Genomic DNA, 13,663 nt, shown 5'->3' on the forward strand with positions numbered 1-13,663 from the left:
GGCTCTGAATGCAGTGCTGATGGGGCATCAGGGCAAACAGTTGCAGGATTCGCCTGCTCAAGCACCTGGTCAACCTGGGCTTCACTGACCTGAAGTGGATATCATTTCCATCTGGTGTTGACTGAACAAAGCAATAAACAGAAGCAGATGGTGTTAAGGTGAGAATCCAACTTCATTCTTTTGCATGTGGATATTCAATTTTCCCACATCATTTGTTGAAAAGACTATCTTATCCCCATTGAATGGTCTTGGCACTCTTGTCAAGAATGATTTGACCATATATGTGAAGGCAACAAGTTTTATTTTCAATCTAGAAATTTTACTCAAACATTTCCTTTCAAGTACTTATATATACCCTGTTCTTCAAAATGCTCTTTGAACCAGCTTCACCATCTTACTGGTTCCCTCATTCATGAGTTACTGAATCTTTGACACCAGCCCATTCCATATTTTATGAGAGCCATGTTTTTAAATGTTTGAACATTATGCTTTGACAGTAGCCTACAAAGTACTATGGGTGTCAGGGTGAAGATCACTTCTAGTTGGAGGATTCAAAACCTTTCACTTTTGAGATCAGCCTTATGATTAGTGGGTGGGTTTTTGGTAAGTACGAGTAGGTTTGAGGTAGGCATTAAAGACCTTAGGAACAGTAGGGCAATGCTTTCCTTCCTATTTGCTTCCTTTCTTGTGTGTCTTATAGCCAGCCAAGTCTGCTGGCTAACACAGATTGAGACTTCCGCATGAGAAAACCCAGGAGAAAGCTGCCTCTCCCATCTGCTGTTCTCAGCAGGTCCCCACTCCAGCTCCAGGTCAGGGCAGCACCTCCCAAGCCCCAGCCTCCACCTTGGGCCTTTCTTTCACTTCAGATTCATCTCCAATTCTGCCTTAACTGGGGAATCATATTCCCTGGCTGCCTCAATCCCACTGCATGGGGCGTCCATGAACTATCTCCCTGACAGACTCCAAATGTTGCCACCATCGATCACAGGGATAAACGGCAAACAAGCCCAAGACAGAGCAGCCACCTCTGTCAGAGCCAACATGGTGTTGATTAGGAAACTGACTTCTGGCCACAGAGGATGAGAACTGCAGACCTCAAGTGATGTTTGCTTTGGCAGTGAGTGTCCCCAGCCAGGGCTGGGACTCCACTCTGGAAGGTGCTTCTGATCCTGGTTGAGGCAAAGGGTAAAAATTTAACACTGAGACCTGTGTTTTCTAAGGATCTCAGGTGAGCACATTCCTTCTTGACTTTCTCCAATCACACTGTCATGGTCTCCAGGCCTTCCTAACCCGTGGCCATGGCATTTTCTCTGGCTCTCAGTGCAGGTGGCCACGGCAACCTTCACTGTGGCTGGACATTCTGGCCATCCCAGTTTCTGACCTTCAAGAGACTATAGCTGACCTCCTCTCCCCTCCATGGAGATTCATGCACAGCAGTAACCAGCAAGCACCTCACCAGAATCTGACCCCGCATGCTGTTGGGACCCAAAGTCTTGGCTTGCCCCTCCAGCTCCCCAGACCTCTGACTGAGGCCTCCTAGCACCCCTGCGCCTCAGCCTTGGCTCTGCCTCTACAACTCATGAAGGGCACCTCCCCTTAGGGAGTCAGCGGGACTCCCTAAGGGGCTGGCCAGGGAATGACTGAGGGAGTGGAAGGACGGCAGAGTGGTCTCACAGCCAAGCTCTCAGGGCTGCTTTTCAGACTGAGTAATCTGCAGACACACAGACTGCCCTTATCTCTAGAAGCATAAAGCAAAATGACCAACGCTCTCGAACTCTTTGCAAACATACTGGGCTCATGTAGAAGAAAAGGCAGAAAGAACTACCCTCCTCTTTGCCAGGAAGTGGACCATTCTCCCCAGTAAATCTGCTCAGCACTGTGGGTGCTGACCTAAGAGCTCTCCCCCATGCAAAGCAGGAAGCTCCCTGTAGGAGACACTTGAAATGTTCTCTTGCTGCCCAGTCCCATGTGAATGCCTTTGCTATGTTAGGGGCACTTCCAAAACAGTTATAAAAAAAAAACTTATCCTCCTTTGCAAAAGCCTGGTGTGTGATCCAGGCTTCATTGCTTACAATTTACTTACACAGGACTTTGATTCAGAAGTCCTGGGAAAATTCCCCTTTGCTGGCAAGGGCAGCAGTAGAGGGGTCTGGCTCCAGGGGTGCAGCGGCTATAGGGTAAGGTTTCTGACACAGAAGGGCATTGGTGCTGCCGACTGTTGTGGGTGCAGTCAGGCCAGCGGCAGGGGCATCTTCCTTGAGGGGTTGTAGGTTTTATTGATGGAAACTGAGACTGAGCCTTCCAGCCCTCCCAATCCCTGGGGCTGCAATCATTTTAAAACTTCCTTTCCTACTTCCAAAAGAGTCAGCTTCTGTTGCTTGCAACTAAGAACCCTGAAGGATAGTCTAGTTCAAATTTGCCCCAGCTATAGTTTCTTGAGGTCCTAGCAAAGACAGCAGTTATCATTTGCCCAGCTAGTGGCTTCACATTCATTGGCTCATAGAATTCTCATACCACCACTGTGAGGTGGATGCTTTCTTATCTTCACTGGTAGTGGGATAAAACTGAGATGTCAGGCATTAGAGGACTTGTCCAAGGTCTTACAAGAGGGTGATTAAATGTTTTGACAGTAGATACTCTGTTGAAGGTAAATATGGATTCCAGGATAGAAGGCAGTGATCAGTAAGAAAGCTTTTTACTCTGCTGTCCATGGTGGGATGGGCAGAACCAGGTAAGTCATCTTGTCTTCAGAACATTCTCTGCTCCAATGTAAGGACCAGCAGCACCTTACTATGTTCACAGATGGTGAAACAGACACAAAGATATGTCACTGTCCAACAAGGGCTTTTCCAGGACAATGGCAGAAATTACTGATAATGGAACATATTGTTACCCCACAAGCATGCTCTCTGAAACCCACCTGGGGCTGAGGGGATGCATGTCGGGTAGACAGTGATGTACAGCAAAAGCAGCTAAAGGGCTGCATTTCTCTAAAAGCACCAATGCACAGGCTTCACCACCAATACACTGTAATACAGGTAATTTCTTTTCTATTCGTTTACAGGCACTTATTCACACCATTCCAAGGCCAATAAATCTTGGCATTAAGCCTGATTTGATATGTGATGCAAACAGTGTAATTAAGGATATGATATTTTATCAGCTCTTCTAAATTTTCTTTTCTCTGATCTACAATATTTTATGCTTGGTTGATCTTTTTTTTTATTATTCATAAGGGCTTCATTTCCATTTGTCTTGGCTGCATTAACTGGGCATCTAATGAACACTTGGATATGGAAGTCTGCATCTCATTTATCCTCAGCAACAGAATTAATGCAGCAGCAAGAAAATAGCTTCCTGAGCTGGCACTTCTTCAGCCCACCCTCAATCGTCTAAAATATATTTCCTCTGTCTTCCAGAATTGGGGCTTAGTTGAATTTTAGGAGACAATTCCCAATTTCAACTTCCACCCACTGACAGCCCACACCCTCCATCCCTGACCAACTAACTCATTGTGTGGAGAGGCTTGAATTAGAACAGCCAGGAGCCACTCTCCCACTCATTCCCTCTACACACGTTCATTGAGCATTGAATTAATTAATTAATTAGGACATTACTGAGACCTTCTATAGGCCAGGCTCAGGGATATAAAAGAGACTCAAGAAGGTCACAGTCAAATGGGTCATGTGACCACTGTTGGCCAATATCCAACATGAATAAAGTAACTATCAAGGTTGGGAGCAAGCTGGCAAGATTATATGCTCTTTTTGGCAAAAGGATAGAATTCTGCCAATTCAAGGGCTGCCCAATGTCTGTGATATCACTTGTAGACTTTACAGCTATATGAATGTATTGTTTTCCAAGGGCTGTCATAACAAATACCACAAACCGAACAGCTTAAGCAACAGAAACATACTGTCTCACAGTTCTGAAGGCTAGCTATCCAAAATCAAGGCATGGATTGATTAGTTCTTTCTGAGGACTGTGAAGGAAGGATCTCCAGGCCCCCCAAGACGGTCATCTTCTTCCTCTGTTCACAGTCTTTCCCCTGTAAGTGTCTCTGTGTTCAAGCTTCCCCTTTTTATAAGGACACCAGTTGTACTGGATTAGGGCCCACCCTAATGACCTCACTTTAATTTGATTACCACTATACAGGCCCTGTTTCCAAATAAGGTCACATTCTGAAGTTCTGGAGAATAGGACTTCAACATATGAATTTTGGGGACACAATTCAACCCATAACAATGAATGTCTCTTAAGTTTGTTTACCTAAAGCTCTAAAACAGACTCCAGCAGCACAATTAGGCTAGAACTCAAGGTAGGGGGTTAAGGATCCAAAGTACAAGTTTCAAATTAGCCAGTTCCCCTCTCTGAGACTCAGATTTCTCTCTAGAGAATAAGAGATCTGTACTAGGCTTCCAAAGCCCCCTCATTTTTCCAAGATTGTGATATAGATGAAGTGAAGGAAGTTGGGGCAGTACAGCAACTATCAACACCTTTGGCCCTACCGCCTAAAAGCAGAATGATCTTGAGCAAGTATGGATCTTTTGAGCCTCACGGGAATAGTGACAGTAGCTACTTCAAAAATGCTTATGAGGACTTTTTAAGGCTTGTGAAATGCCTGGCACATAGCTGTCATTCCATGTACATGAACTGCTGTTATTATTAGGAGTCAGGCTGTGGATCAGCTCTAAGGTGGTGTCTGCTATCAGAAGGCAGGGGTATACCAAGCAAACCCCGCCCGCAATGTAGCTTGCATGGAGTGAGATGCCTTCGCTGGGAAGGCCCTTGTGAATCTTGCAGCATGTCTTTCACCACCTCCACCTTATCCAAATCCTATCCCATCCTATTTAGCTCATGCACATTCATGTCATTAGGGTTAGGGCTGGGATTTCAGGTGATTTTTTTCTCACTGTATTGTATAATTTTTATACCACACAAAAATATAGCATGTCTAATTATCTCATCTAACGCAGCTTTATAGAACAGATATATCAATCCAGGCCTGCGGTCTCACTCTCACACAAACCCTAGATTGCTGCATGTATGGGGTACATTTGGCTGTTACCGTCACTGAACCGTTCACTATCTTCTCATGTGTGTCCTCACCTAGATTGTAAGCAACTGCAGGAAAGAAATGAGACAACTTACTGAGGTTTAGCAAAGCTCATCTATTGACTCATACAACACAACAGCCCCTCTTACATAAAGTATCTCGTATAATCTTCCCCACAACCTGATGAGGCAAGTAATTGTACTCCTACATCACAGATGGGCCCCTGAGGCTCAGAGGTCACATGCACATGCAATGGCCAAGCCAGGATTCACTTCTACCTCTGTCTGACCCTGAGGCACCGACCTTGCCCAGTGCTACCTTACCGGCTCTGTAGACTGGATCCCTTTCCCTCACCTAGAATCCTCCAGGCTGGGCAGGGTTTTCCATGGCTATGGTGCCCCCTAGTGGCATGTGAGGGCCCTTCCCCGCCAGGCTTCAGACTCATTCCATTGTAGGCCCATGACCTTCGCACTTGCACGAATACACAAGGGGGCTGGCCCTGGAGAAGTAGAGCCTTCTGCACCCAGGGAAGCTAGACCCCTCTACAGGGCTGCACTTCTTAAAAGGACCCCCAGCAGGATTCTGCTCCTGATAGGTCAAGGAAGAGGGGTTAGGGTCTCTGGGGCCAACAGCGTGAGATGACAGACAAGGTTGGAATCCCCCAACCCGGCTCTGACTTCCCAGTCAGGACATGTGGGCATGGGCATTCTCTGCTGCACCCTCCTGGGATTTTCATTTTCCAAGAGCTTGTTTTTGGAGGAGGGTAGAAAGAAGAGGATAAAGGTAGTTAAAGTTCAGGACTTAAATGTTCTTTATACAGAATCATTTCTCAAAAGACCCATCAAGATTCTTCAATAAATATTTTTTGAATTCTCACTGTGCTCTGCAACATTCAGGATGCAGAAATGGAGAAGACATTCTTCATTTGATAAGTAAACATATAAAAAATTACAATGCAATGAGAAAACTAGTATAATATGGGTGTCATGGGACTTCCTGTCACCCCAGGAATCGTTCTCTCTCAAAACTGAAAATAAAGAATCATCAAATACCCAAACTGAAGAAAGAAGAAAACATTTAGGGGTCAGACACCTCCAACCATCACACCAGACCCCAGCACTTCCCCAGTTTATACAAGCTACCCTGCTCCCTCTGCCTTACTAGCACAGGGCAAAACAGCAACAGGCCAGAGGAAGGGGGTGGTGTGGATCAGCCTGCACTCCCACCTCCAATTGGCAAGGGTGTGGGGGCCAGCTGTCCTTTTCTTCCTACTTGCTCATTTTCCCTTGAGAGGCCTTCCTTGCAAGTTTAAAAAGTGATTATCTGCACTTCTGAGGTTCTTTAATCACTAATCTGGCTTTGAGATAATCAGAGATACCCTAGAGCTGTATTAGCCGATATGGTAGCCACTAGCTGCACGTGGCTATAAGAGCACTTGAAATATGTCCAGTCTGAACTGAAATGTGCTTTCAGTGAAAAATATACACGGGATTTCGAAGACTGGGGGTGGGGGTTGGGTGGGGAATGGGGAGAAAAATATCTCACTATTTTTTAATTTCATTACATGTCGAAATTACCATCTTTGGACATATTATTTGGATAAATAAAATATATTATTATAATTAATTCCACCCATTTTATTTTCTTAGTGTGGCTACCAGACCACTTAAAACTACAGACGTGGCTCACTTACATTGCTATTGCTCTGTGCCGCCCGGTAAATCAAACAGCCAGAGCTGAGAAGCCCAAGCCCAACAAAGCTTTACAACTGCATGGGACCACAAGGGGGCGGTGCAGTCGAGGCGAGCTGCCTCTGGCAGGGACGTTAGCAGGAAGCAAGCTGGCTCCTTGCATTTCCTAATACTCTCTCTTAAAGGTAGTTTTAAACAACTTATTCTAGAATTAAGAGTCCCATATTGTGTTACCCCTAAGTTATCATAAAAGGGCAGGGTTTGGACCCCTGCCCTAGAGAGTTAACATTCTCTAAGGGGTTCAAAACTCCTGAATTAAAGGATTCAAGACTGGAATTTTCAGCAAAGTGCAAGTGTCACTGTCCCACTTAGGGGTTGAAGAGGGACTCTGAATTCAAATCTAGAAAAGCTCTGAAGCTGGACCCCACATCAGGAGGACCGTAAGTAAAAGCTGGAGGTGAGCGGTTGGAGAAAATATTAATCCAGGAGTGATGTTAGAAAGACTTAAGCACAGTGAGTGGGTAGAGGCTTATGGGGGATGGAAGAGCTATGGACATACTCTCATTTTCATAAAAATGCTACCAATATGGGCCTAAATTGGTACCACCTCTCTGGGAGGCAATTTGTAACTGTGTAGCAAACGTTTAAAAACTGTCCATATTCATTTCCATTCTAGTAACTTATTATAAAGAAATTTTTAAACTATATTTAACTGCAAGGATATTCACCCAGCATTTGTAATAGCCAAAAAATTGAAAGAAAATAAAATCTATAAGCAACCTAACTGCACATTAATAAGGGGTTGGTTAAATCAACTAAGGTGCAGCAATAACATGGAATATTTTGTAACTCCTACAAAGGATGTAAATGAGCACTTACTGACATGGAAAGACAATTATGCTTAATTCTGTGGAAAAGGTCAGTTACAGAATTGCATGTCCAGTATGTGTGTCAATTCGCTTTAAAAAAAAAACATTAAAAGCATACATTGGCAAAAAGAATTGGCTGAGAGGATATTCTCCAAGGGATTAACAGTCATCTCTGGATGTTGAAAGCTACAGGTAGCTTTCTTTCCTTATTTGTATAACTGTTTTTGTAATTAATTTTTTAAGTTACTTTTAGGTAGTCCTACCCAGTCTTCTCAAGTGACATCCTCTTTCCCGAACTTTCCTGAGCCCTAGCAAGGCAGAACCAATATCTTTAACGTTAGAGTCCCGACACTCTTCCAATACTACATAGCTTGGGGCTTAACCTTGTTCCACCTCTTCCTCTGGTCCCTGTATTGTATGCAAGTCTTTTCCCCTACAAGCCTGTGGGCCCCTATCCCAGGGTCCGGTGTCTCTTGTCTTCTCTGCCTCTGTCCCACCGCCTGGATGAGACACTGCCTGACGGGCGCATTATTATAAAACTTCAAGATCTGGCCTGATATTTCCAAGTCGGTCGAACGGAATCCAGTGATTTACATCCGAGACAAAGTGATTGGCCAGGAACCGAGGCCCTGAGGCCTGGGTGCAGACCTCACTGCTGGGGGGAACAGCTCGCGCCGCCTGGTTCCGAAGAGAGCCCGGCTCGGGTAACCTCGCCTGTCACCGCGCAGCCAGCAGAACCCCAGACCCCGCTCGGTGAGGCGGGGCGGCGTGATGCCTTCCTGGACACACGCGGACGTTGCGCCACGAAGTTTGTCCCTTTGGAGGCGCCGTCCGGATCTGCGCCCCGCTGGTGTCATGTGACGGAGAAGTGCTCAGGTCCCTTTCGAGAGAAGGACGCGGTAAGCTGTGGAGTCCTGGGCTGAGCGGACGGCGGGCGGGATGGAGGCAACCCTAGAGCAGCACTTGGAGGACACGTGAGTAGGGCGACCTCTTCGGCCAGTCCAGTAGTCGCGGCAGGGGCACTTCAGCGGAACAAAGAACGCGCGTGCCAGGCGGGCGTCTAAGGGACACTGTGCTACCCCCCAGGGTGAGGCGATGAGCCCCTTCCTGGGGCAGCAGGCAGTAACCCGGAATTAAAATCGCGTCGGGTTCCGAACATTCCTTCCCGGAACGAATCTCCTCGGCCCAAGCCACGCCCCAAATCACCGGGCATGTTGCATTTGTCGGTGTGCAGGCCGTTCTTCAAGAGTTTGAGGAAATGGGTTAATTTGGGGGAAGGAAGTACCAGGTGTGCAAAGTCGAGCCCTGCAATGTATACGTAATAAAAAAACGTAGTTCTTTCCGTGTGTAACAGTTACTTGGTGCTTAAGAAGACGAAAGATACTCCTTAAATATTCCAATAAGTAATATCTACGTAAAATCCAAAGTTGGAAAAGTATAAGAAGGCATTCATGTGGGCTCAAAGGCTTGCTTGTTCTCCTTGCAGTTAGTGATACGTGCCTTAGGAACATCGTATCTTGGCCAAGGCCAGTTTCTGCAACATAGTTTATCTCCCCTATTGTGTTGTGCTGGGGAACATTGCGGAGGGAGTTGTGCACTGAGATCACAACGAGCCAATGGTTGTATGCATGAGATCACCAACTGTCCTTGGATGTATTTGTGTGACTAATAAATACGAGAGGTGCCCTCTCAGCACCACTCTTGAGCTGGTATGCCTTGAGTCCCCTGGCCAGCCTACTCAGGTCTTCGATATCTCATCGTGTCACCTCCTTTATCTGCGGGTCGGAGACGAAGAGGAGAACGACACATACAGGAACACACCTCCCTCGCAACGATGCCCCTCAGTTTCCCACTAACTATCCAGGCGGCAACCCGTGTTATTTAAGAGTTTTCAACAGTTGTTTTAAATGAGTTAGTATGCTAAAACTTGCATTTTTAGTGAGGGCGGCAAAATCCTAGATATGGCAATGTTTGTGGCTCCCCAAATCTCAACAGTACCTGATACAATGTTTTCTTCTCATCAGAGAGAAACTGAGCTGATTTAACTATTAATTTAGTTAAGTATAATTTAATTTTTCTTAGGGTTTGGAGACAACAATGAAAATTGAGAAACACTGATTAAAAGCATTCGCAACAATCCCTGGTAATAACCAATATGTTTTTACAGTCTTTTAAATTTATTTTCTCACATCATCTGCTTCATTTTTCGGGTGTTCCTGGAATTAGAATGAAGAACCCATCCATTGTTGGAGTCCTTTGCACAGATTCACAAGGACTTAATCTGGGCTGTAAGTATCTCGCATCAACCATTTGGTGGATTGTGTTCTATTTGATGTTGACTAGGAGCCTAGAGTGCTGTTATTGTCTAGTTTTTATTTTCTTTTACCTTGCCACTTTCTGGGTACTTTTGTGAGAGTAGAAATATCTCCAAATAACAAGCTTAAAAAATTGAAACTTTTCAGTTGGTATTGAAAAAGGTAGAAATGTTCCTGTGGTTCTAGCACTATACAGTTGTTTCTACTACAATCGTATTTGAATCATTCTAAATTGAGCCAGAAAGGACTTCAGATAATGACAGCAGTTACCATTTATTGAATGGATGCCACATGCTGGGACTGCTAGGCTTTGTAAACATTATCTTTAATTTTCACAGTCACCCTGCAAGATGAGTGGTGCTATTTTCAGTCCACCTACCTTTAACAAGTAAGTAGACAGTAAAACAGGGCTTCACAATTGGACACACTTGAGGTTAATCCCCTTGCCCTTCCATTTGCTAGTAGCATGAATTTGGACTAAAAACAGCCTTTTTGAGCCTTAGTTTCTTTTTACTGGGTTAATTATGACAATAAGTTGCATTTATTGAGCTCATACTATGTGTCAGGCAGCATTCTAAGCGCTTTACATATACTGTTATTTAATCCTCATAACATGTATAACCCTGTGAGGCAGATAAATTGAGGCACAGAGGTAATTTGCTTAAGCTCAGACAGCTAGTAAGTGGTTGAGCGAGGATTTGAGTCTGGCTCTAAAACCTCTTAATCACAATATTATATAATATGTACAAAACAGCACAGAATCCAGGCATAATGCTCAATAAGTGGTAACAATTACAGATGAGGAAGGAAACCCTGAAAGGTAAATAACTAAAGCTTTCAGCTAATTAATGTCCAAACTAGTAAACCCAGGACTCCTTACTCCTCTTTACTGCAGGAATTTTTAAAGCTTTTAAGTTTTTGCTAGGAGGGTAACTAAAAGAGGTAATTTGTGTAATCCAGGCTTTATACAAAACCATTTAATTGTGAGAAAAAAGCAGATTTATTTGAGATGCTTGCAGGCTCACTAATGGAAAGGCTGAAATTCAAGTGTGGAAATCAAAAACTTCATGAGTTTCTTCAAGAAACCTTCAAGGCCCAAACACTGTACTGCATTTGTCTGGTCAGGGTTTTATATGACAGTAGTAAATCCATTGACTGCCATGGTGGCATGTCTGTGACCTGATTTAGTTTGAGGCAGGTTGGCTAATGTTACCTGTATCTACAGAAATATGTTGTAAACTTAGTAATTAACTTTTTTGTACCTGACACCCAAGCTTTTTGTCAATCTCACCTCTGAATTTGTTGGTTTCAGCAAGGTCCCTGTAAAATGGATTTATAACTTTCAGAATTACGTAAATTACAGCTTCCTTAGAGATGGTGATGGGACTTTGGAAATTGTCTGTTACAGCTTTATTGATTTAAGAACTGTTATCTGGCTTTCTCACTGATGTAACCAGCTGAGTATCAGGGAAAAGTCATTTCGTGTCAGTACCTAACATAAGAGACCATGAACGGACCCTTCTTTTTGTGAGTAATTCTATGAAAGGTAACTTGTGTAGCTCTCTACTCATTTTTGGACAATCAGGCAATGTGGTATCATCTCTTTCAGGCCGCGGGACCCTGTCCGATGAGCATGCTGGGGTGGTATCTGTCCTGGCTCAGCAAGCAGCTAAGCTAACCTCAGACCCCACTGATACTCCTGTGGTGTGTCTAGAATCAGATAATGGGTAAGTAGATGTCAGCAGATCTCTTCCTTTCGTTTTTGTTCCTAAAAATCTCTGGGAAACTTGACTGAGCCTCCCATGTGTTTTATCAGTGATTCCTCATTCAAAGTACTTGGAATGAGGTTCTCCACCCTGTGAACTACAGGAGCAGATAGATTGATCTCTGAAGCTAATGGGCTTTCAGAAACAGTAACATTGTGTCACTGACATGAAGTGTAAGAGGTGTCTATTAAAAAAAAAAAGAAACCAAAGAACAGAAACTATTTCTGTAATAATAGAAATACTTTTATTTCTCAATAAAAGTGAGGGTCCTCAAAATAAGTGACAAAATCAGAATACAAAATTTTACACAGTATTATTAGTTTTGTAAAAAGAGAAAATACATATAGTATACATGCAAATTTTTTTAAAAAATAGGAAAATGTTAACAGAGGTTGTCTCTGAGAAGTAGGATTATAGGTTTTATTCTATTTTTATATTTTGTACTTTTCTGTATTTCCACAATGTTTTCTTGTATTTATATATTGCTTTTATATATCGAAAAAGGGTGAATATTTCTTTTAGGTATATCCTCAACTAAAGCATCTTTTTAAACATTGACTCCCATTTGTAACATTTTTCGTAACATCTTCTGCTTTGCCTTTTAGGAACATCATGATCCAGAAACATGATGGTATCACAGTGGCAGTGCACAAAATGGCCTCATGACATTTCCTCTCAGTTCTCTCCAGCAGCCCGTCACAGGGACTCAAGCCTACCTATGTAATTATCTTATAGAATTATTAAAGTTGCAATAGGTCAGCCATTTATCTTGTGTGCATTGGGTACTTTTCTATTAATATTAGAGTACACATGCTGCTTTTTGACACACCATAGACTGACATATGAAAATATTACTAAGTGAGGATCATGTTTTAAAGCAGCAGGTCCAGGCCATTTTGTATAAAGAATTTTGTTATGTTCAATAAATCTGGTTGGAGGAATGCTTGGATCTCCTTGGGATTTTTTAAACTCTTGGTGATGTTCATTTTTTTCAGTTATCACATTGTAATTTTTTTTTTAAAGATCTTTGCTCCAAATTACTCTCTCTCATCTTGCAGAAGCTTCCTGAAATACATACATCCTCACAGAAGTGTCCATGGATATTTAAGACAAATATGCATACTCCTACCCTATAATAACAACATAATAGCTAACATCATTAAGTATTTACTATATGCCAGGAACTCATTTAATTCTCACCAGCTACTCTATATGGGAGGTGCTCTTATTTGCTCCATTTGGCATTTGTGTAGTGTAGGCTAAGGGATTACAGAATAAGGACATTATCTTCTCTTCCACCTTTAAAGTTCTCAACAATAGCATACAACAGGCACAGAAGACCTCATTTTGTTGAATTTGTATACGGCTCCTGTTGGTCTTTAGCAGTTTAATATTTGACAGTATCAAAAATCCTCCAGAATATTATTTATTCAAAAATATAAAGCATCTATATGTATGAGGTACTATAACAATACAAATATTTTGAATTATACATGGCTTCAGCCTTTGAGCTTTGATAGAAGAGTATGCATGTATGTTGTTTTTCACCATACTTAAACCAGTACCTGACATGTAGTATATGTGTGAGTGTGTGTGTTTTATTGTCTGTCTTCCTCACTAGCATACTCCCTTTAAGGATAGGAGCTTTTTCTTATTTACAGATGTATTCCAAGCACCTAAAACAGTGTGAGCACATAGTAGGCACTGAATAAATGTTTGCCAGATAGAAAAGTATGTAACTAGTAAACAGAGTTTTATTGTGTGAACTGTGCCTTTTCCAAGAAGAGGGGGTGGCGGTGGCAAAGATACGGTAACCCAAAAGGAATATTTATGTAACACTAAATGCTTTAGTTTGGTCTATGAGGAAGGAGGTGAAAAAGCTGAAGGGTAAGGCACCTACCTCAAGGAACTTGTATATCTGCTTTTTAAGAATCATAGGCCTTAGATCCTGTTAGCAGAATGGGTT

General features: G+C 43.0%; 1 protein-coding gene across 1 annotated transcript; it reads left to right on the forward strand.

Moving 5' to 3' along the window:
- The first annotated feature begins 8,437 nt into the window (after positions 1-8,437).
- On the forward strand, positions 8,438-12,462 carry LAMTOR5 (late endosomal/lysosomal adaptor, MAPK and MTOR activator 5). The gene is made up of 4 exons (XM_017664985.3): positions 8,438-8,590; positions 9,843-9,904; positions 11,541-11,658; positions 12,303-12,462. The coding sequence occupies exons 1-4, from the start codon at positions 8,556-8,558 to the stop codon at positions 12,361-12,363; spliced, it is 276 nt and encodes a 91-aa protein (XP_017520474.2). The 5' UTR covers positions 8,438-8,555; the 3' UTR covers positions 12,364-12,462.
- The last annotated feature ends 1,201 nt before the right edge of the window (positions 12,463-13,663 follow it).

Source organism: Manis javanica, chromosome 4 (genome assembly GCF_040802235.1).
Source record: "Manis javanica isolate MJ-LG chromosome 4, MJ_LKY, whole genome shotgun sequence".
Lineage (NCBI taxonomy): Eukaryota > Metazoa > Chordata > Mammalia > Pholidota > Manidae > Manis > Manis javanica.